This window comes from Crocuta crocuta, unplaced genomic scaffold, assembly GCF_008692635.1.
Source record: "Crocuta crocuta isolate KB4526 unplaced genomic scaffold, BGI_CrCroc_1.0 scaffold231, whole genome shotgun sequence".
Classification (NCBI taxonomy): Eukaryota; Metazoa; Chordata; class Mammalia; order Carnivora; family Hyaenidae; genus Crocuta; species Crocuta crocuta.
Genome location: NW_027528357.1, coordinates 3,557,249 through 3,582,048, shown reverse-complemented (window position 1 = coordinate 3,582,048; position 24,800 = coordinate 3,557,249). Strand labels below are relative to the sequence as shown.

The following is a 24,800-nucleotide window of genomic DNA, read 5'->3' as shown; positions in this document are numbered from 1 at the left end:
GATCTTCGTCTCTGACCTCATCCTGCAATGTTGTTCAGAGAAATGGCCCGAGCAGAGTGGCCAGGGCCCTCCATTCTTGACCTAGCTAGCAAGAATGTAGGGAGTCTTAGGGTCCCAGGTAGATTGCCTTTCCCAGCATGGTTTTATTTCAAGCTTATAGTACCCTCAATTAACATGATGAACATTCTTTTTTCTAATCCCAGAAATTATTTAAATAAGTTAGGCATTTATGTGCTGCTTGAAGTTTTGATAAAATTCAAAGCAAAAAAATGCCTTGTTTGGGAGGAGGAAGGGGGGATAGGATTATTTTAACAGTAATTGACTGTTTTCTTGGGTGACCATTTATATTTTTCCAGAAAATTAATCCATAAAGTTCTCAGGTATACATAATCTACTCTAGGCTTTTTTCATTCAAGGTATTACTTGTGTCTTTTTCTATCAGTCTTTTAAGTTTTTTTCTTCCCCACCCCTTCCCCCCTGTCTGATCAGCTTTTGTTCCTTATTCTATAGCTCCTACATTTTCTTCTAATCTCCATTCTGTGGAGCCATGGAAACAACTTAAATCTTCCACATATCTACTTAGGAATTCAACCTGGAGTAGGAATTCTTTCCAGTTCATTGTTTTGTGGCTGGTTCTGCACACCTTCCACCTTCAGAATCTATCAAAAGTCTGTGTTGCCCAAACTTGAGGAACATTTCCAGCTTTTCCAGAACGTCCACATCTTGCACTGATTTAGCAGTAGCAGTAAGGTAGGTCTGTGGACAGAATTCTGAAGAATTCACTGAGCAAGAGGAGATGCCTCATGTCATCCTTGGAGGCACCTTCAATCCAGATCATTCTCTGGTCACCCATATCCATCCCTTACACTTGGTTTGGGGAATAGAAATGATGGTCCAATGGACTCTCAGTAGGTCATAGGGTCTTGTCCAGTTTTCTTCTGATTCTCTAGAATGTAGGGTATCAATGCTTCTTCTCAAACTTAAGGCTCTGGTTGTTATAAAAGAAAAACTAAGGGCAGCTTGGAACAGACTGTGGATCATTATTTTTTGAAGTGTCTTTGTGGAAAAGAATTTCAAACTGATTAAGGCCACCTAATAATATAAATGAGTTGATAGGTATAGTATAATTCAGATTGTACTTAAAATCAGACCTCTAAAATTCATAGAGATGAAAGTAGGATGGTGGTTACCAGGGGCTGTGGGAGGAGGAAACGAGGAGCTGTTACCTAATGGGTACAGAGATCCACTTCTGCAAGATGAAAAAGCTCTGGAGACCCTCTGCATAACAGTGTGAATATATTGAAAACTAATAAACTGTATACTTACAAATGCTTACGATGGTAAAAGAAAAGAAAATCAGATCTCTGATACCAAGCTGACATGGGGAATTTATTTTGTAGAAAAGCAACATCTAGAGAATGCCACAGACAGCCCTAGTAGGTCTAAAGTACTACATATAAACATGATAATTGCTCAAAATGACAACACTGAAGCACTGAAAGATACCAAAGTACTTTCTGAATCCACGCAGTCAAATTATACTCAGAATGGTTTTCATGTCCTTCCCAATCTCCAAGTTTTAATATGCTGACATTTGGCAAACCAGATAACCAGAACAGTCGATGGCCAAGTTTTCTGGCCACACATGAACTTCCTCATACTCATCCAGCATATCTCCTACAAATATTTTAAGATTCCAATTTCTTGGTTAAGCTATATATGCATGAGTTCATTAAATATACTTAGACTTCTCTATTATACAAAGTTAAATGTACAGCTAAATTAGTAAAAAGTGCTCACTGTGGTTTATTTTAGTCTGACAAAAATGTTTATGAATGTGTATTTTATTCTAATACTGCTTTTTTTAATTCAAAGATTTCCTTCTCTTTTATAACCAGTTTTATGACTTTTATGGGTAAGAAATCCATTCCTTCCTTATTTTTATATTCTTCTCTTTATTCCTTAGCTTAAATTCAGTACAAGCTTTATTGGTATCTTAGGCTTTGCGTGTGTCCTTGCTCTCAACACCAGTTCTTCAAAGGCCTAACCCTTAGCACGGGGCTTACTGTGTTAAATTAGTTCTAGAAAAAGGGTTCAAGACATTTCTCCTGAAATATATAGAATACATCATGCCAAATCTCTTGTTTATACAATAAACTGGTAAAACTGGTAAATTGCACATATAGCTCATATTCCCAAAATAGAATAACTTAAATATTAAAACGTACCTTTATGTTACCACCAAAGTTGACCTTATAAGCACAACAAATGGAAATAGTCAATTAAAAAAAAAAATCACAAAATCCACTAACCTTAAAGTCTGCATATCACAGCATATGAACTCTCATCTCCCTATGACCTATTCAAACTAGACAGCAATATTTTTTAAGCTACTCTAGCATTTATGCCCTAATTAGAAATTTATACGAAACACAATTTTATGTTCAAATATGGAAATAAGCAACATAATTCCAAAACCCAAAAGTATCCCAGCATTCTGTAAAAAGAAATATCCCCAGCGGCTACATCCATGGTCACTAGCATCATTATGCAGCATCTCAGGTACCTTAAAGGGGGGAAAAAAAGAGCAACGTTTAAGTTTTCAGAACCACAGAGTTGTTTTTATATGACTTATAGGGCAGTAATATTAGCTGTAGATGTAGCTGGATATATACTGAGTTGACTCCTGAAACTCCTTAAAACAGGATGTGTTGACTCTAGCTAACAATGCCACATAGCATTCCTCAGCAGTTTATCTTTTTCAAAGTTTATTTGAGAGAGAGACCGCGTGCGTACGTGAGCAGGGAAGGGAGAGAGAGGGAGAGAGAGAATACCAAGGAAGCCTCGCACTATCACACAGAACCCAATGTAGGGCTTGATCCCATGAACCATGAGATCATGATTTGACCTGAAATCAAGGAGTCAGATGCTTTACCAACTGAGCCACTCAGGCGCCCCTCCCAGCAGTTTAATTAATAATGATTATTCACAGTAAGCTCAACAAGCCACAATCTGTATCAGTCCAGTTTGCTCCACTATTAAAATGAAGAACTATACTGATTACTCTGCCTCAGTTACTGTGTGTAGCTAAACTGTACATGACATGTAGCTTACCTAAGTTCAGAGATCTGGGAATTTTACATTATCTAAAAGTTCAGCAATCAGATTAATTGGGATTGTTATGTGGATTTTGGTGACAAAAAAAAAAAGGTAACTCCTTTGTCCATTAATAAGGAACTCATGAGCATTCTGAGGTATATGCCAACAAAATGTGGCACAGGCTGGGTTTCCTACAAATCTATGCATGGCTCAATACCTGATTACTGAGATTCTACTTTCAAGAAGACACATCAGAAAGGGGTAGATATTTCTGTGTATTCTCATACATATTAGGCAGGATGAATGTGTTTATGAGCAACAATCCGAAAAGATAAACTCTAAAAAGCCTGCATTTTCTATGTTACCTACTAAAATATAGACTCCCTTACCACTACTGCATTTAATCTAAAGCATTTCTATTAATTTTATTTATTTATTTTAAAAGTAAGCTCTATGCCCAATGTGAGGCTTGAACTCACAACCCTGAGATCGAGTCACATGCTCTACTGACTGAGCCACCCAGACACCCCCTGATCTAAAGCCTTTATAAAAATGAAGTTTCACTGAACACTTTCTCTATTTTATCATTCATCAACACTGTCATTAAACTTCTTAAAAACTTACCATATCAACCAGAGCCACATACATGAATAAGCCAGCAGTAAGTGCAAATATCCACATAGAAACATTTTCGGCATAATGACCAATGAAGATTCCCGTTGCCATTCCAAGATACGCCAGCATGGCTGACAAAGCATTATAAAGAACAGCCTGCTTAACAGTCATGCCAGCCTTGAGTAAAACAGCAAAGTCACCTTTAATAGAAAACAAAAAGGGACTAAGTAATGAAAAGTGACTTTTAAGACACAAACCCAAGAAACTTCCCAATTTATGAAATTCTCTAATTTTTTTTGAGGGGAAAAGAAAAAGCAGCAAACTGAAGAATTACCCAGGGGTAACAGTGTTAGTATAAATCATCCTAACAGCTCTATAAATGAATATTTATTTAGAGAGCGAGAGAGAGTGAGTGAGCGAGCAGAGAGGGAAGGAGAGAGAATCCCAAGCAGGCTCCACACTGTCGGCACAGAGCCCAATGCTGGGCTCAAACTCACAAACTATGAGATCGTGACCTGAGCTGAAATTAAGAGTTGGATGCTTAACCGACTGAGCCACCCAGGCCCCCTAAATTATTTTTTCCTGTTTTTGTTATGGCTTTCACTTCATTGATGAATGATAAATACCATGAGCCTACTATCTGTGCTCTTGCACTGTCTTCAATAAGCTTGTTACTGGCCACCAAGAAGAGGAGGGTGGATAACACACATGAAATGATGAGCATATGATAAAGGCAACTTATAATTAAGAGCTAAAGTGTCTAATGTTATCATTATAAAAGGAGAAAAAAACAAATTAAGATAGGAATAGCTGAGAGAGGCTTCAAAAAGCATGAAGGATCTAGAATGTGGAACATAAACCAGATGCTGAGGATTACAAGCACTGAGTAGGCAGATGGGAGGCCTTGTGAATGGCAGAACGCATGCCAAGGAACGAAAGTGAAAATGGCATCACAGGTGTGTGCAAATACGTGTCTATAAAAAGAAAAACAAGCACATGAACCGGGATCCAGAACAACTGTGGGAAGGTTTTAAGTCCTGGTGACAGAATAGAAAAATATTCAAAACAAAAGTCATCAACTTCCTTTTTCTTCAGCTCCAACGAGTCTCTTTGGCAACTTATCTCTGTGAACAGAAGATGACTGTTTTGATTCCTGTGGTCTTATTCATATTGTAGGTATGAAGATAATGATCACTGATGTCACCAGTATGCTGGTAGGGAAAGGGGACATGAGAGGAGGCCCAGGTTTCTCTCCGGCAACCCCAAATGGACAAGTGTGTAATTATACTTGTAGGGCCAGAGTTTTGGCTGGAAACAAACTAGTACTCAGTAAGAGGAGAAAGCTAGCCAGGTCAGCGGACTTCTAAGAAGGCATCAAAGTTAGAAGGAAGCTTGCCGAAACACTCAACAGCAAAAGCTAGCGACACGAGGATGCTTTACCCTGCTGGAAAATGCCATTGATGTGGTTCTCTTACCTAATTCATGAGGCAACTCGTGACAAAACACAGCAACAGATGTGCTTAAGCCACTCGATAAACCTTCAGTAAAAGCAGCCCCTGGGTAAAAATCAGAGAAAGTTTGGCCACATTATTTTTTTTTTTTTTTAATTACCAGCTTACAGAATGAGGTAAAAGATCTGAACTATATTCTGGTTGTGAATAAACAGAACTTTCTCAGCTGCACTCCATGTCTCCTTTACAAGTAATGTTAGACTACATTCAATTAGGTGTAAGTTTCCCAGGGGAACATAAGCAGGTACGCTAGAGAAGGGAAAGTTCCACTATGCCTCACAGTGATTACAGGATCTTCTCACAGACCTGAGAAGTAACTGCAACCACATAAAACATTTATGTAAGAAATAAACTGATTTAAAAGGTTTAAAAGAAAACACAGCAGTCAAGAGTACAGATATGTTTCACTGGTCTCAGAAGAATTCACTATGGAATTAGACTTGTTTACATTCATCCTTTTTTGTCTACCAAGGACAATCTAACACAAAGAGCTCCCACCATTTTAAAAGCTAACACTACATGTAACTGACTGCTTATAAAGTGTGACTGAGCACCTGCACGTCCTTCTTTGCTGCGTGCACAGGACATATAGGAGGAAGAGCACCAGGCTTCCAGGGGGCAAAGGCCAGGGCTCATCTCTGCCTGGCTACAGAACCGCACTGCTTCCTGGGTCATGCGGTTTGCACTGCCAGGCCCCAGATGCCTAACGCGTACTTGTTTCCATCACTCCTTCCAGCATCAAGTTACTAAAATTCGTAAGTATTCTAGTATCTCTAATTGTGACATAACAATTTAATAGCAAAAACTCTAGTTTTTTGGATAAAGATTGGTAACTGAATTTATGATATGCCATGATGATTTTGGTATAAAAGATGATGAAGATTCTCTTCCCTTAATACGGTTTATTGTATAGATAAGGGAACTTAAACGTAAAACAAAAACAAAAACACATGCTCTGTACACGTTAGACCTTGATCTTAAGACTGCAAATTAAAATAACTTTTGATAGTTATAAGTTAGGTAATGGGCTAGGCAGTCTGTAGCACTTAACCTTACTGAACATTTATTGGAACTTCATTGTCAAAGTAGCTACAGAAGAAATAACATTTTGATAATTTTAGAAGTTGACAGCAGTATCAAAATCAACCTATTCTTTGTTAAAATTGGACTGGTATTTAATGTGATGTTTCCGGAGTCAACCAGTAACAAGTAAATGTACAGATGCGTACCAATTGCGAGGCCGTCGCTGAAATTGTGCAGGCCGTCGCCCATTATCACCATCCAGGCCAATGTGGCAATGCCAGCATCTTTCAGCTCCTCCCGAGAGTAACGCTGACTGTGGCTGTGGGGGTGGTGGTTTTGGTGGTGGTGGTGGTGGAGAATATGATGGTAGTCATGATGGTGGTGAATGAGATCGTCTGACTGGCCAAGCGTATCATGGAAATGTGAATGGCATTTATTCTTGCACCCTCGGGGTACGTATTCATTATAGACTTCTTGAGGATGAGCATGAGCTATCATGACCTCTTCTTCTTCCAAGATTGCTGGTTGTTGAGAATCAAAGTGGGAGGGCTCCTGTGAGTCTGCTCGTAAATAGCCTTCAGGCCCTAGGTACAAACACAAAGGACATTGGGACAGAGTCAGAAAGCTTTGCTAATGTGCTGTTTCATTAACACTGTTTCATTCATCACATTTCAAACAGTCCCACTGACAAAGTCAAAAAAGATCTTAGAGCATGGCAAGTACTACACAGAGTGCTGTTGATGAAAAACATCAACAGGCTTTATAGCGACATGCAGAAGAATGAACCTGCACCACTTTCTTACATCATACACAAAAAAAAACCTCAAAATGGATAAAAGACTAAGAACTTACCAAACTCAACACCCAAAAAGCATATAATCCAGTGAAGAAATGGGCAAAAGACATGAATAGATACTTTTCGAAAAAAGATATACAGATGGCTGACACATGAAAAGATGCTCAACATCACTCATCATCAGGGACCACAATGAGATACCACCTCACACCAGTCAGAATGGCTAATATTAACAACTCGGGCAATGACAGATGTTGGTGAGGATGCAGAGAAAGAGGAACCCTTTTGTACTGCTAGTGGGAATGCAAACTGGAATAGCCAGGTTCCTCAAAAAATTAAAAGTGGAACTACCTTATGACCCAGCAATTGCACTACTAGGTATTTATCCAAGGGATACAGGAAGCTGTTTCAAAGGGGGCACATGCACCCCAATGTTTATAGCAGCACTATCAACAAGACCCAAAGTATGGAAAGAGCCCAAATATCCATTGACAGATGAATGGATAAAGATGCAGTGTGTGTGTGTGTGTGTGTGTGTGTGTGTGCNTCGCTGAAATTGTGCAGGCCGTCGCCCATTATCACCATCCAGGCCAATGTGGCAATGCCAGCATCTTTCAGCTCCTCCCGAGAGTAACGCTGACTGTGGCTGTGGGGGTGGTGGTTTTGGTGGTGGTGGTGGTGGAGAATATGATGGTAGTCATGATGGTGGTGAATGAGATCGTCTGACTGGCCAAGCGTATCATGGAAATGTGAATGGCATTTATTCTTGCACCCTCGGGGTACGTATTCATTATAGACTTCTTGAGGATGAGCATGAGCTATCATGACCTCTTCTTCTTCCAAGATTGCTGGTTGTTGAGAATCAAAGTGGGAGGGCTCCTGTGAGTCTGCTCGTAAATAGCCTTCAGGCCCTAGGTACAAACACAAAGGACATTGGGACAGAGTCAGAAAGCTTTGCTAATGTGCTGTTTCATTAACACTGTTTCATTCATCACATTTCAAACAGTCCCACTGACAAAGTCAAAAAAGATCTTAGAGCATGGCAAGTACTACACAGAGTGCTGTTGATGAAAAACATCAACAGGCTTTATAGCGACATGCAGAAGAATGAACCTGCACCACTTTCTTACATCATACACAAAAAAAAACCTCAAAATGGATAAAAGACTAAGAACTTACCAAACTCAACACCCAAAAAGCATATAATCCAGTGAAGAAATGGGCAAAAGACATGAATAGATACTTTTAGAAAAAAGATATACAGATGGCTGACACATGAAAAGATGCTCAACATCACTCATCATCAGGGACCACAATGAGATACCACCTCACACCAGTCAGAATGGCTAATATTAACAACTCGGGCAATGACAGATGTTGGTGAGGATGCAGAGAAAGAGGAACCCTTTTGTACTGCTAGTGGGAATGCAAACTGGAATAGCCAGGTTCCTCAAAAAATTAAAAGTGGAACTACCTTATGACCCAGCAATTGCACTACTAGGTATTTATCCAAGGGATACAGGAAGCTGTTTCAAAGGGGGCACATGCACCCCAATGTTTATAGCAGCACTATCAACAAGACCCAAAGTATGGAAAGAGCCCAAATATCCATTGACAGATGAATGGATAAAGATGCAGTGTGTGTGTGTGTGTGTGTGTGTGTGTGTGCGCGCGCGCGCGTATACACATATTATAAAATATATGGAATATTTCTTGGCAATCAAAAAGAATGAAATCTTTTCATAGTTGCCATTTGCAACTATGTGGATGGAACTGGAGGGTATTATGCTAAGTGAAATTAGCCATTCAGAAAAAGACAAATACTGTATGACTTCACTCAGATGTGGAATTTAAGGCACAAAACAGATGAACATAAGGGAAGGGAAGCAAAACATAGAATTGTATTATATGCTAACTAACTTGGATGTAAATTAAGAAAGCAAGATAGACAATAACAGATGTCAATGAATTTTAAGAAATTAAATGGCCACATAGATTAAGAATGAATTTTAAACTTCAGCCTTCAATAACAACTGCCCAGAGTCTCCCTTGATTTCTTCTGCCTCCTTACATTTGTTTTTTCTTTTTCAAGCTTTCATTTAAATTCCAGTTAGTTACCATACAGTGCAATATCTGCCTTCTTACATTTTTGAAAGATGACTGTTTTCCTGTTTATAAAAGCACCACATACTTTTAATCCTATCATCCAATTTCTTCTGTTTTGAGGGCAAAGTTCAAGGAAAAACAAGTACTCGATTCGAAATACAATGATCACCAAGGACCATTTACTATCTACTTGTGCGAAGAGAAGTAAATTGCAACAATAAAGTTTTGTTTTTTTCCCTTTGTCCTGTCCACTGATAAACACTTTTCTTGGGAACATTCCTGACATTGTGGTCCAACTGTAGGGCAGCTATTTCCACTCAACGCTATATATTTCACTGGACTCCATTAAAAGGTTGAAGAGAGAAGCGACTTAAGAAAAAGAGCAAGAACATTTCAGTTACTCTTTAGAGAAAAAACCATGTGAAAAAACAAAGGGTGGGCAGGAAACCTTATAAGCAGACAGTAGCAAAAAAGTAGTTTTCTCTCCCTTGTCAGTTGGCAGCTATGTAGTGAGCACCTACCCTGGCCAGGTACTCTGCTGGGCACTGGGGATGGAGTATGACAAAGTCCCTAACTTCAAGGAAGTTCTGTTCTTGTGGGGTGACAGCCATATTTGATAAGGAAAACACATGTATAAATAAGGTCATTTAAGGCACCAGAAAGCATGCAAAAAACCCAGAAAAGTGAAGGACAAAAACATGAAGGACAAAAAATGTGAAGGACAGTGACTGGGAGACTTTTGAAGGAAGGCCTCTGACCCCAAATGATAGGAGCAGGAATTTGTGTGAAGATCTGAAAGGAGGCTTCCAAGCAGAAACAGTGGATGCAAGGCTCTGAGATAAACCTGGTGTGCTCACAGAATGAAAAGGCGGCCAGTGAAACTGGACACAATGAACAATGAGAGTTGACAGCAAGGTCAGACCATGAAGGTCACGGCAAGGAGTCTGGCTTAAAAACTTACTCTTAACTCAATCTTTCCAACAAGAAATGACAAGCTAACAGTCAAGTTAGGAAAAATAGTAACTTTACAGTGGAGCATATTAGGTGGCATATCACGTCACTGAAAAGGATACAATATCACATTGTGGGATTTCTGCTCAAAATAATCAATCTAATCATAAAAAAAAAAAGAGAGAGAGAGAGAGAAACCCCAAGTGGGGTGCAACTAGATGCAATGTTTGATTCTGAATTATACTCTGGACCAATTTTTTCTTTTGGTGGAGGGAGAACATAAAGGAATCATTAAGACAACTGGAAAAACCCAAGTGATATCTACAGAGACTAGATAATGGCATAGTATCAGCATTAATTTCCTGATTTCAGTAACTGAACTGTGGTTATATGAGACAACGTCCTTTTTTCTTAAAAAACAGATACTGAGCATTTGGGGATAAACAGGCATCTCATCTGTAACTCACTTTCAAATGGTTTAGCAAAAAATTTGTGTATATGTGCTCAGAAATAGAATGATAAATGTAGGTAAAATAACTGGGGAATATATGAAAGAGATACAGAAATTCTTTGTATTTATTCTTGAAACTTCTCTGTATGTCTGAATTTACCTCTGTAAAAATAAATATAATATAAACTTACAATTAAAAAGAAAAGGTAGAAGGTATTTCAAAAGTAAAAAAGAAAACATTTAAAAAGGAACATAGTCCCCTTTCGTCCAGATAGTCCAAGCTGCCTGCAAATCATGGAGCAATCGACCACCTCCAGCCCTCAGATTTGTTAAGACTTACGATCATCTGCATCTACTTTCTCCTCATTCGTTGAAAGTTGAGATTCATACTTGGACAGCTGTTTCTTAATCTCCACATCATCATCATTTTCAGGTTTTTTCTGATTCTAAAATGGCAAGGGAAAGCAATACTTTAAAACAGTTGACTTGCTTATGTGTACAACTGTAAACAAACAGTTACGCGAAAGGTTCAGAAAAAGAACTTTATTGGTATGAAAGTCACCCAAAAGCAGGCAGGGGCTATAGTTAACTTATACAGCAACTAGTAGTGTGTTTTAGACATAATAACTGCTCAGAAAGGTGGAGCATCAAGGCTCCAATAATATGAAATGTTGGAAAATCACATAGTCCTCTTTCTCAATGTCCCCCAGGTCATGTACTTTAAGCGTGCTCTGGGAATCTGTTAGAAATGAACAATCTTGGGCCACACCCAAGACCTAATGAATCAGCACAGCGATTTTAACTAGATGTCCAGATGATTCATACACACGTTAAAATTGAACTCTGCCTCAGGTTATCAATTTAGAAACAACTAGAGACATTTTCTCCAGCATTTAGCGATCTGCTAACCAACTGCTTGGTACTCTCTCCATTCCTCTTTTGGACACTGAAACCCCATACTTCCCATACTTTTTACAAACCAAAACTATACTGTGACACTTATTGTTTGCTATTAAAACTAAAATACTTTGCTGTAATAAAACACCATTAACAAGCTCTCTTTTTTTTTCTTTAAAAAATTTTTTTTCNAACCGTGAGATCATGACCTAAGCGAAAGTCGGACGCTTAACCAACTAAGCCACCCAGGTGCCCCAATCACTATGTTTTTTTTAACCACCTCAGTACCACGCTTGAGATAATATCCTCACCTCTGAGCTCAAGCATAAAGGTCACCATTTGAACAATGGTGCCTGTGTATGATTTACTTGTGTAGAATATTCAAAATGATGAAAACTGTCACACAAATAATAGATTCCTTATGTGCAGTACTTTTGAATATGACTTAATCACTACTGGACCTCAGATTTCTAAAATGGCAGAATATCAAACAGCTGTACATTCTTAGAGTATACATTTTTAAAGGCAAGCACACAGACACATCTTTTTTTTTTAATGTATTTTTTATTTTTGAGATGGGGAGAGGGGAAGACACAGAATCTGAGGCTCCAGGCTCCGAGCTTTCAGCACAGAGCCTGATGCGTCATGAGCTGAAGTCGGACGCTTAACCAACTGAGCCACCCAGGCACCCCTCATCTTTTTTTTTTAAATGATTATTTATTTTGAGAGAGAGAGAGAGAGAGAGAGAGAATCCAAGCAGGCTCTGCCCTGTCAGCACAGAGGTGGACACGGGGTTCAATCTCATGAACAACTGAGATCATGACCTGAGCCAAAATCAAAAGTCAGATGCTTCGACTTAGTTACCCAGGAGTCCCCACAGACATATCTTCATATTTATTCCTAGCTTAAAGCCTTAAACAGAGAGAGTACTTCAATATTTGTGACAAGAAATGAATTTAGCATATTTTATATTACTTCAGTTAATGATTTCTTATTGGGCAATGACTCACCCTAGAACCTACAGTTTAACCAATTCTCTCCTTCTGTAAGTATTTGGACCTATAATGTTCCCTATGCTAAGTGCTGGCAATACAGCATAAAACAAGATATACATGGTCTCCGTTTTCATGGAGCTTATCACCCACGGCGGGGAGGCTGTACAGATACAATGAATAAACAATTTTTCCATTGCTATTTTCCATATGTTTTACAAAGGAAAAACACATAGTGCTATGAGAGTGTGTAACAAAACTCAACTAAGTGCCAGGCTTCCTTGAGAAAGTGATACTTATACCAAGACCTAAAGATAAGCAGGAGTTTGTGGGGGGTGGGGTGGTTGTGGAGCTGCAGAGGTGGATGCATTCCAGGCAGAGAAAACAGCAGGTGGAGGGCCCTAAAACAGGAAGGCGCCAACCCCACCCCAGAAATGAAAGCAGTGCAAGGTGGTTGGGGCTTTGTAGGTCAGAGATGGGGCTAAAGAGGAGGCTGGGTAGCAGAAAGAGATGTAGACAATGGAAATCAAGTTAAAAGTGTGGACTCTGTGTGAAAGTATCAAAAAGTCACTGGAAGGATTTTAAGTGGTGGTGTACAAATTCACCAGATTTCCATTTAAACAAATCAATTTGCTTCTTCTGCTCTGGACTGGGAGAAGAAAACAAAATAATGTAGACAGGCCAGTTAGGAAGTGACTGCTGACACCTAGGTAGAAGGTAAGCATGGCTTAGTCTAGAACGATACCATAGAAGAGGGATAGAAACTGAAAAGACTCTGGATCTATTTAATAAAACTAGGCTGGATATGAGAATAAGAGTGATTTTATAGATGACTTTCAGGTTCCTAGCGTGAGCAATAACCTTCACTGGTAGAAAAAAGGTTTTGAGGCCAAACTTATAAAGGCAAGTATGAGATGTAACCCTAGTTTGCATATAGAGATTTCAGATTGACATACATGGTATGTATGATATGTGGAATCACCCAGAGTACAGAATTGATGTCTTAAGGAAAATGCTAGATAAAACGTCCTATTATGAGGTTGAAGAAGCTCTCAACACTCACCATATAATGAAGTTTTTGTTTTTATTTTTTTAGAAAACAAATATAATTTAAAGCTGGTAAACAAGTAACGCTAAGATTTGGATGCCCTTGACAAAAGATAAACTTGATACATTCTTTTTTTTTTTTTTTTTTAAGGTTTTATTTATTTATTTCTAGAGAGAGAGAGAGCGTGAGCAGGGGAGGGTCAGAGAGAGAGGGAGTCACAGACTGAAACAGGCTCCAGGCTCTGAGCTGGCAGTCAGCACAGAGCCCAACGCGGGGCTCGAACCCACGAACCGTGAGATCATGACCTAAGCGAAAGTCGGACGCTTAACCGACTAAGCCACCCAGGCGCCCCAAAACTTGATACATTCTAAAAAAATAGAGAACATGTAACATTTGCAAAACTCTTACAGGAAATCTGTCTAGAAATTATGTTTATTTGCCATTTAATGTTTCTTATACATTCAACAAATATTTGTTAACTACTTATTATGTGCCAGATACTGTTCTAGGCATTGGAGACGTGGCAGAGGTCTTGGCTCTTAAGAGCTTATATTCCAGTGGAAACGATCTTAGAAAAGATATCACCAAACTTTTTTGACTATAAGCCAATGTAATATATATATAGTAAAAGACATAATATATCATAATATTATTGCTGCATTTAAAAATGTTGGTCGTGGGGCACCTAGGTGACTCAGCTAAGTGTCCAACTCTTGATCTTGGCTCAGGTCATGATCTTATGGTTTGTGGGTTTGAGCCCCACATCCGGCTCTGCTCTCATGGTGCAGAGCCTGCTTGGGATTCTCTCTCTCCTTTCTGACACTCCCTACTTGTATTTTCTAAGATGAGGAAACATACAAATAATTTTAAAACATTGGTGATGACAGAAAACTGATTTCACAACTCACTGAGTTATAACTTAGAGTTTGAAGATAATTGTTCTCTATTAAATGAGAGAACCTACTTCTTAAGAGTCTCCCGTTAAAGAATACCAGATTAAAGAAAAGGTATCTTTAGGCAAAATTTGAAAACTAAACTGAAAGTAGAATGTTAAATAAATGATGGCATTTGAACTAGAGAGACAACAATACAAATAGACCTCCAAATCCCACCCCCATCAAAAGAAAACTGAAAACAAAAACATTTGTTTTTTTAAGGAAAGAATTCCAGAGAATGTAAACAAGTAGGATGTATCCTCAAATTAGTCACAGGGAAGCGCCTGGCATTGTAGGAACATGGAAGATGACTCCTGCATTAAGAATGAACAAGTTATTCTTATTTCCCTTCTTTCCACTAAATTTAGGTCCAGCAAGGAGAAGGTTCAAAATTTGTAACTTGAGAATTTAGTGGCTGTCTTATCTATTGGGTCAAATATTCACAGGATGAAGGAGGCATGCTCCTGTTCATATGTGCACTTGTTTCCCACAGGGAACTCGGTGTTCAGCAAGATCAACTATGTCTGTTTTCAAACCTCTTCGTGCCAGTTATGCTTGTTATTGTAATTGCACAATTTAATTACACACAGCTCAAATTGTGAAATGATGGTGAGAGTAGGTATATCTATGAAAACTTAAGTTGAATGCTTTTGAAAGATTCAAAAGCAAGTTGCTAAAAAAACAAAAAAGACTATCAAGTTATATAAAGCAACAACTGCATAAAATTTTAAAAACTTACAAAACCTAGACTCTACTCTCAAAGAGCTTTACAAATGTATAACCTCTTGCTCAACTGGAGAAACCGAAATTGGAGATTGTGGATGAAGTTGCATGGCTATAGAAAAACAATGATCATACAGAACTTCAACTCAAAGAAAATCTTGGTCAACATCACATGACCAGAATATGAATGTATGAATGTTTTAAATTAAATTAAAACATCTAAGATGCGTACATGTCATTTTTAAGAGTTCCCATTAGGACAGTCTTTTTGACTGGCTTGCCTGGTCACATCAGACAAGAGGTGGCAGAGAACCAGAGGTGACTCATGGGGGCTGTTTTTACCAGAGGTAAGGAGCCTACTGTTTGGCTTCATACTATTTTCTGGTGGCAATTTGCAAAGGACAAGACTATGAAAGTTACAAATCCTCTTAAACACAACAGAATATTTAGCTACTGGGTGAGTAAATTTAATCCCAGCAGTTAGTCCTAATTACCAATAAATACCAACAGTGTATCCACAATGCTTCTTTAAAAAACAAACCTTTACTGACAGGTATGACTGACAATGAAAACTGTACATATTTAAATATGAAATATGAAAACTGTATATAAATCAATGAATTTCAGTGTATATACCGTGAAACCATCGCCACTATCAAGGCCATAATCATGATGCTTCTGACCTTTAAGGCCCTGCTTGTGCTTTGTTTGGTCATTTGTACAGAGGTTCATTCTTTGCCTTTATTACCCTCTCCTGAGTTGGAAGGGAACACTGAAAATAGAGAACTCCAGGGTTATTAATAATATGAATGCCTCTGGGAACAAAAATTATCTCAGGGTACTGAACCCCTCTCGAATGAAGATCATACCCCCTGGGCAAGCTCAGCAAACAGTCTAGTTAGAGTACTACTGAAATAAATGTCTGATGTAGAGTAAGTACACAGTACTTTTCTTACCTTTTTCTTCTTATCTTTAAACTGCTTGATCAATGTGAGTACATGTTCAACAAGAAACATGAAATACAAGCCACCCAGAGCTGTCAGACCCTTCCATGTGGAATCAAAATAGGTACTTTCTTCTATGTTTTGAGATGACAGATGACTGAAGAGTGGTCCTCTCTTCATGTCCATTGCTGATTCTTCATGGCTGTGACTATGGTGGTGACTTGCATGAGACTAAAGGAAAGACAGTATTTTATAAATTCGTCAGTTTCATACATGTCAGAAAAACTGGCTAATAAGGTCAAATATGAAAATATTTACAATTAGGCTAGGGATGGGATACTTCAGAGCTCAGAGGGAAGTTTAATATATCAAAATGACCCACAGTCAGCTAGCAATTTAGAGCTTAATGTATCATGTACTAAAGCACTTAACAGAGTGCATTTGTTTAGTGTGAAGACAGAACTCTTCCTTAACAACTCTCATATAGGTAATGGGTATTTTCAATGTTTGACAAGTTACCAGGGCCACAAACAGCAGGGAACTTCCAGATTTAACAGACAATGTTTACTGTCTGCACTCCAAATTGAAAAACCCCACACTAGGCTCATCGCTGTGCTTACAAGAAGCCCCGTGTGTGTCATGGGCCCTGGCAGATATCTGAGACCCACGTGCACGGCCCCAGCAGTCTGCAGCCGAGCGCAGCGGGAATTACCACGATGGCATGGTGGGGAACTGAGCGTGGGGCACACCAACCGACACAAGACGGGGGCCGGGTCACAGGGCCCCCTATGCATCAGCTGCCTGATGCAGCAGTATTCCAGGACAAGTGCCTTCCGGGGCTGGGGAACTGATCACAGCAAAATATATGCAGTACTCCAGGAATGATTTCTTTCTCCCGCTTACCTGTAAACCTCTAAGGAAAACTTAAAGGATGAAATTCAATTATTTTAAATATTTAATGGAACTATTAAACTTTACTCAATTTCAGAATTTACTTATGTCAATGAATGTGAATCTCATAAATTTAACTCTCAAGGAAAATTTGTTCCTCGAGCACACAGAGAATCAGTTTTTATTTCTGTGGCAATTACACTAATGTAAGCAGATAATTCATGTTGCAATCTGTCATAGTAATAAAGCTGGGCAGAACTGGTCTCCTCTTATTAACTGGGTCCAAAAAGTTAAATTAGAATTTATTTAATGAAGTCCCTTTAAGAGAAAAGCAAAAAACAAACCATGAACATATATTCAGATCTAATACAAAAATGCAGCTTTGTTACCAGATTTTTAAAAAATTTTTGTTAAAAAAATTTTTTAAACCTTTTATTTTTTTTAATAATGTTTATTCATTTTTGAGAGGGACAGAGTATGAGTTGCATAGGGGCACACAGAGAGCCAGACACAGAGTGCTAAGCAGGCTCTAGACACTGAGCTGTCAGCACAGAACCTGACGTGGGGCTTGAACTCACAAACATGAACTCACAAACCATCAGATCATGACCTGAGCCTAAGTCTGATGCTTAACCGATTGAGCCACCCAGGACACCCCTAAAAAAAATTTTTTTTTAAAGTTTTATTTAAGTAGTTTCTACACCCAAAATGGGGCTTGAACTCATGACCCTGATATCAAGAGTTGCATGCTCTTCTAAGCCAGCCAGTCACCCCACCAAAGATATTTTAAAATCAACTCTTCTAGAGGCACCTGGGTGGCTCAGTCGGTTAAGCGTCCGACTTTGGCTCAGGTCATCTCACAGCTTGCAGGTTCGAGCCCTGCGTTGGGCTCTGTGCTGACAGCTCAGAGCCTGGACCCTGCTTTGGATTCTGTGTCTCCCTCTCTCTGCCCCTCCCCTGCTCATGGTCTGTTTCTTTCTGTCTCTCAAAACTAAATACACATTTAAAAAAATTAAAAAATAAAATCAACTCTTCTAAACCAAATTTCTAACCTCTTATGTATATCAACGTAAAGAATTCTAGTACAAACCAAATACATATGAATTTTTTTCAATGTTGAATAATAAAATAAAGAGGACAAATGACTGCACTTACATGTGGAAGGAGGTGTAAAAAAGCATCACCACTCAATGTCCCAACGGCCAGTGCCACAAGGAAACTCAGGAGAAACTTGAAAAATACCCGATTCATGAGAGGCACTAAGATAACTCCCAGCAAGGAGAGGAAACTGATGATGGAAATGGCTATAAAGCCACCAACCCAGGCTGCCAAATAAAACACAGTAAAGGGAAATTATGCAATTGTTAAACATTAAGAGTTTTTTAAGTTATTTATTTTGAGAGAGTGCCCAAGCACATGTGGGGACAGGGGGTTGGGGGGGAGGGGAAAGGGGAGAGAGGGGAGGAGGGGAGGGGAGAGGGAGAGAGAGATTTCCAATTAGGCTCCATGCTGTCAGTGCAGAGCCTATTGTGATGTGGGGATAGATACGACAAACTGTGAGATCATGACATAAACCAAAATTGAGTTGGATGCTTAACCGACTAAGCCCCCAGGTGCCCCCAGGCTGCATTTCTTTTTTTTTTTTTTTAAGTTCATTTATTTATTTTTGAGAGACAGAGGCAGGGACAGAGACAGAGGCAGACAGAGGATCCAAAGCAGGCTCTGCACTGACAGCAGAGAGTCTGGTATGGGGGGTCAAACTCATGAACCATGAGATCATGGCTGAAGGCAGACACTCAACTGACTGAGCTACCCAGGTGCCACCCCCCTACACCCCCAAGTTGCATTTCTTAAGCTAAAGAAATACAAACTCAGTGGAAGAGGGCTGTGGTAATAGTGCAATAACCAAGAAACCTGCTGCTGGCTCAAATCAACAATCTGAACCCTCCTGGTAAAGAGCACAAGTCTAGTGGAAAGTTCTTCAGATGTGGGTGAAAGGAGGGGAAAACATTGTTACCAATGATGATTTCTACATCATTTGGGAACTGAGCTTTTGGACTCCCATATAGCTAAATCATAAAAGGGAGAAGAGTGAAAGAAAGAAAGAGAAACAAAGAAAGAGGAGGAAACTGGGGATTCAATAATTTCTTCAATGAACAAAGCAATTATTTTTTCACCACACTTTCTGAGCAATGCAGGTCTACAGTAGAGCTTATTCTAGTTTACTAATTTATTTTTATTTTTTTAACGTTTATTTACTTTTGAGCAAGAGAGACAGAGTGCAAATGGGGAAGGGTCAGGAAGAGAGAGAGACACAGAATCCGAAGCAGGCTCCAGGCTCTGAGCTGTCAGCACGGAGCCCAAATATGGGGCTTGAACCCACAAACTGTGAGATCACGACCTAGGCGGAAGACGGATGCTTAACCAACAGAGCCACCCAGGCGGCCCTACTAATTTATTAATAAGAACATACCATAAGGCTCCTAAACAGCAGATATTAACTCTGACCTTCTGATAACAGTGTGATAACATATAAAAAGACCAAATTTTGGATGGCCCTGTGGGATGACCTCACTTACAGTAAGTTTTTGTTTTTAAGGCCAGGCTAACCACTGGGGCAGAGAACAATTAAGGTAAGACTGAAAAATGAATGGGTTTATGTAAACACAGGGAAAAGGACAACAGAAATATACCTACTTGAAATTATCTTTACATAAGAAAGGCTATCCTACCTATTTGTAAAGAATAGGTCTTTGGAGGGATTTCAGCTTTCTTTTCACTCGTTGTATGAATTAGACACGACCTAGCGTCAATTTGATTGATGATGGCTGGGCAGAGATAGTTGAACTCTGTCGCATTCAGCAGAACCTGGATGCCCATGCCATGAGACGTGAGCAACTTGGATGCGTTGAAACACTGCAGGAAACAAAGCAGTGAAAGTCACCAGAAAGCATTCCCATTAGACAATCCAAAAAAATCCTCTGATGATACAACACCCTTTCCACACTGAAGCTACTCCTTTATTTTTTTAAGTCAACCCATTAGCATCAACTGTTGTTTCCAGTACTTTGGAACTTGCCTCAAGCTCCTTGGAGATACTGTGTGACAATGGTGAGGTCCTGCCTCCTCTGCCTACTTGTTTGGGAGAAGCAGTTAAATCATCTAGAAAGCCCTGAGTGGAATAACCTTCAGGATAAATAGACATTCATAAGCCTGTTAACTCATTGTATAAACCTATTAAGGAAATGAGCTTTAATTTTTGAGATGGAGTTCATTAGAGATTGAGAAATATGTTGTTTTAGTCCTAACGCTACCCTACTTGGCCTAAACAAGTCCAAGACATGTCACTCTTCCAGCAATGACTGTACTTGCAAAACTAGGCTCAGTTCTATCTGCTTGGCAAAAGCTCTATAACAAGAGGATATTAAATTAGGTAAATTACTCTTGTGGAAGGCAAGGCTGGTTAATAAAACAAACCTGTACCAGCAGGCAGCTGTTTCAACAACTTAATTAGATGACAAGCTTAGTTTGAAGAGAATCCCCTCTAGGTAATCTAAACTCCCCTTCTCACAAACACACAAAATTGGCAGTAGCACCTGTTTCTCATCTTCTGTAAAGTTACTTTAAATTCCCACAGTTCCTTGGCCAATACTACTCGGAACAAACTTTATTACCGGTGTTGCTATGGGAATGACCATTAAGATTATTCTGGAATTGGTACAGTCATATGATGATTTGAATGAAGTACTCTTTGAGTTTTGCTCATTAATGGGTACCAACTAATTCTTTGTTCTTGACCTCTCTCAGCCAAGGAAAACTGTAGTCTGGAAGTCTAGTCTAGGAAAAACACATGAATTCAGAACCTCACTGCCCAGACTCTGGGTAGCTAAGACTTCACAAGCCACAGAGATCCCTATTTCAAGAATGTAACGCTATTCTTCTTGCTTTCTTTTGTGCCTTCAAACACACCTTTCCCTAAAACATGGCTTATAACTGTTGCTTTTTAGAACTATTTTTTACTTTTTATAAACAAAATCCACCTTTAAAGACTTATTCCAAAATTAACTGCTTTCCACAGCCATTTTCAATTCTATTAGAAAATAGTTTTAGCTCCCAGCACCATTGTTACCAAAAAACTATCCCCCAAATTTTGTATCAGGAATGTTTATAACACAGTAGAGATCAGGCCTTTTGGACCAAGTGGCTGGATAACAAAGTAGACGTCCCCTTTTCAATAATTCATCATTTTATTTTTACTTTACAACCCTTACAACTAAAGATAGAATAGCAACGATGGGACAAACAAACAGGCATAAGGTAAAGCAGTCATCTTACCTCCTGAGTATTTTCATTTGTGTTTCTGGAATACATAAAGCCTTTTCTGGGCTCACTCACAGATTCATTTGCTTTCCTACTGGCCAGCTGGCTCCTCCGGCCTTTTTCTGTGATACTGGGTGGGGTGGAACTGCTCACATCCTTGGGGAAAAGTTTTCCGGGTTTTGGAGTGTCTACTGTCTCTAGAGAGTGAGTTCCCTCAGAGACAGCGTTATACACAGTGGAGGTCACTTCACTAGCCGTAAAGCCATCTTTGTTTGAAGCACTCCTTCTGCCATTAGCATGTTCTGATCGGTGAGATCCTTTTCCCTGGCTGTTTCTAGGATCTTTACCGGAAATCTCAGGCTCATGATCTGGGCAAAGAGCTTTCCGATTATTTTTACTGGAAGCAGCATGATTATGGTGAGAATGGTGATCATGGTCAGAGTGATGGTCGTGGTCATGGTGTATATGGATTTTTTTAATCTTATCTATGCCTATATTCTGAAGCAATTTTCTGAACCCTTCAACTGACAAGGAATTATTTTCTCCATAGCGATGGAAAAGCTGCTGTAGATGATGTCGTCGTGTGGTGACTGCCAAGTCAACATTAATGCCAGATTCCCAATTTGTAATAATTTTCTCAGTGGTCTGAGGGAAAGCAGTTGCTGGTTCTAGTTCATGGAGGGGATTTGTGACTGACAGGGTGAAGGTCAGAATCAAGATTACAGATAAATTCTTCGCCATTGCACCTTCCTAGAGAAAACAGAAAAAAATTTTTTTTGCTTTCACTGTTAAGAACTTTCATGCTGAAAATTGATATTGAATAATCAAGGTTTACAAAGCATCATTTTGTATGATCAGTGTAATGCTACATACCATGACATATATGTATATATAAAGGAAATACATAAAGAATTCTAGGCCGTGCCCTCGCATTGCGAAAACACATGAAATAAGTGGAGAACAATTGAGTGCTAAGGGACCATAATTAGCACTGAGAAAGCAACAAGTATTGCGGAAACTGGAGAGATTCATGTGGTTGCAGCCATACCGACAATTTATTATGTAAGAACAATGATTCAAAATGAAACAAAACCCAATTATCTCTACAATCATTATTTCATAAAACAATCTTTTTTAAAATGTTTTATTAAATTCTGAGAGAGAGACAGACAGAGTGAGAAGGGGAGGGTCTGAGAGAGAGGGAGACAGAGTCCAAAGCAGGCTCCAGGCTCTGAGCTGGCTGTCAGCAGAGCCCAACGCAGGGCTTGAAACCACGAACTAGGAGATCATGACCTGAGCCGAAGTCAGACGCTTAACCAACTGAGCCACCCAAGCGTCCCCATAGAACGATTTTTTAACATCAGGGGAAAAAAAAAAAAAAGAAATGGCAATCTCAGAATAATTCACATTAGTAACTTTTCTTAACTGTAAACAAATCAATTTAAGGCTTCTCTCTCCCAATCCCACTCCTCAAAGGCAACCCATTTTGCCAGTTTCTTGTATCTCTCTTGGATATTTTCTACGCATAAACAAGTAGATGTGTCCTTTAAGGACACAAATGGGATCCTTTTTCCCACTCAACAAATGGTACCTTTCGGTCTTGGTACATAATGATCTCATTCTCTTGAATGACTGCAAAATGACACCTCTAAGTAAATTAAACTTCATAAAAAATTGTTACGTTCCTATAAAACAGTAAAAATTTTATCATGGATTATATCACTCATTCACACAATAGTATTTGGAATGAAAGGCCTAACCTCCAAGGAAAAGAATCAAGTTGAGCCTTGGGTCACCTGGCTGGTTCGGTGGCTCTTGATTTCAGGGTTGTAGGTTTGAGTCCCACATTGCGTGCAGAAATTAAAATCTTAAAAAAAAATCTTAAAAAGAAATCGCATTTTATTAAAAATCAGGTTGAGCCTTGAAAAGCAGAACTCAGTTAAACAAGGGAAGGTATAGTCGAGATAAGCAGATGGACTGGTATCTTAGGATCCAGCAGATGTCCAGCACCAATGATAGATGGTGATTGTGAGCAAGTTCATCTGCCTTCAGCCAAAGAAGGGGGGGGAGTCGGTTCTAGAGGTAGAGAGCAAGGACGGGGTAACTTAGCTTTACCACTTTCAGCGATTTCCTGCGCCAGGAAAAGCTGGTAATAATACACACTTGACAAATGACTGAAATCACAAGAACGAATGTATGTGGAAGCGCTCCACAACCGTCGTTTGTTGCACACGGCTGCTTATCAAACTGGCAGCACTGGAAAATGGAAGTGTGTAAGGCTAGACTCCTCAAAGAAGAATCTTCGCGGCCTTAACTTTCGGGAATTCAGTTAATATGCAAAGCACCAAGATTAAGAAATCATTCAAAGGAGACAAAGTCAAGGAGCAGAGTGGGTAGGGACAAGCACAGACCGGTGGCTCAGAGGGCAGCTCCATGCCTTTCTCCAGGGAGGATGCTTACTTACGGCGGTCACGGACCGGCCGCCAATTCTTCCCTGCAAGTCGGCGTGTGTGGAAGAAAAAAGAAAGCCTGAAGACAATGGCCTGGAAAAGGGGGCGAGTGGAGAAAAGGGGGAAAAGGGGCACAAAACTGCTTCCAAAGGCTTTTGTATTTTTAAACACTACAGTGCCTTCCTCGAATATGAGATGAACAGGGCAGACCGTTTCCTCCGAAAAGTCCTCCGCTAGACTCCGAAACCCATCTATGCACCCGAAACTGGGAAGTCCGGCCTCCACGGACCGCGAGGTTCCCTTCTCCGCTGTCCCCTCCCGGACCTGCAGGACTCACCCCTCCGCGGCCTCGCCGTCCCACGGCCCGGCCCCGCGCGCCGGTTCAGTTTCCCGCGGGCAGTCCGGAGGGCTCGGAACCGGTCCGTGCTTCTCTCTCGGAAACCTCTACAGGGCGCGGAGAAGCGGCGGTCTCATCTGCCCGGCTGCCCCTCGNGCTACAGTGTGAGCAAGACAGGAAGGCTCCCCCCCCCCCCCCCCCCCCCCGCCCCCCCCCCCCCCCCCCCCCCCCCCCCCCAGCCATGACTGCAGGGCATGCGCAGTGCGGCCCGGAACCCCGTCCCTGTCAGGCGGATCCGCGAGTCCGCCTGTTCGCCCGCGCCGCGGGGGTCGCAGGGGCGGGTGATGCGAAGACGCGGAGGGAGCGGGCTGTGGGAGCCTGCACCAGCTGGGGTCCCTTACGTCCAGCCCCTTCCCGGCCCTACGCCGCCCTGAGGTCCGAGACTCGGTCTTCGGGTTCCCCAGCCAGCCTCCGTTCGCTGCTGGGAGCCTGGCCGTGAGGGGCAGTGGGACGTTCCTGGCGCTCCCGTGGCACACGAGCCCCGGGTCTTTGCGGAGGGTCCTGAGCTACTCCACACGGGTCTTCGTCCTGCGACACAGGCTTGTGCGCCGGGCCACGGTCCAGTAGAAGCGAGCTGATACCGTCGCCCAGACACTGAGGACCACTCGCGCCAGGAGAGTGGGCGGGCCCGGCGTGGGCGTGGCCGCCTCC

At 40.5% G+C, this 24,800-nt stretch overlaps 1 protein-coding gene across 1 annotated transcript; it reads right to left on the bottom strand.

Moving 5' to 3' along the window:
- Window positions 1-1,368: 1,368 nt before the first annotated feature.
- SLC39A6 (solute carrier family 39 member 6) lies at window positions 1,369-24,241 on the bottom strand. Its single transcript, XM_077753797.1, has 10 exons — window positions 24,090-24,241; window positions 21,318-22,052; window positions 19,715-19,898; window positions 18,138-18,307; window positions 16,104-16,322; window positions 10,893-10,998; window positions 6,455-6,832; window positions 5,190-5,270; window positions 3,724-3,914; window positions 1,369-2,566 (listed from the first exon to the last, which is right to left on the bottom strand). The coding sequence occupies exons 2-10, from the start codon at window positions 22,041-22,043 to the stop codon at window positions 2,414-2,416; spliced, it is 2,208 nt and encodes a 735-aa protein (XP_077609923.1). The 5' UTR covers window positions 22,044-22,052; window positions 24,090-24,241; the 3' UTR covers window positions 1,369-2,413.
- Between the last annotated feature and the right edge of the window lie 559 nt (window positions 24,242-24,800).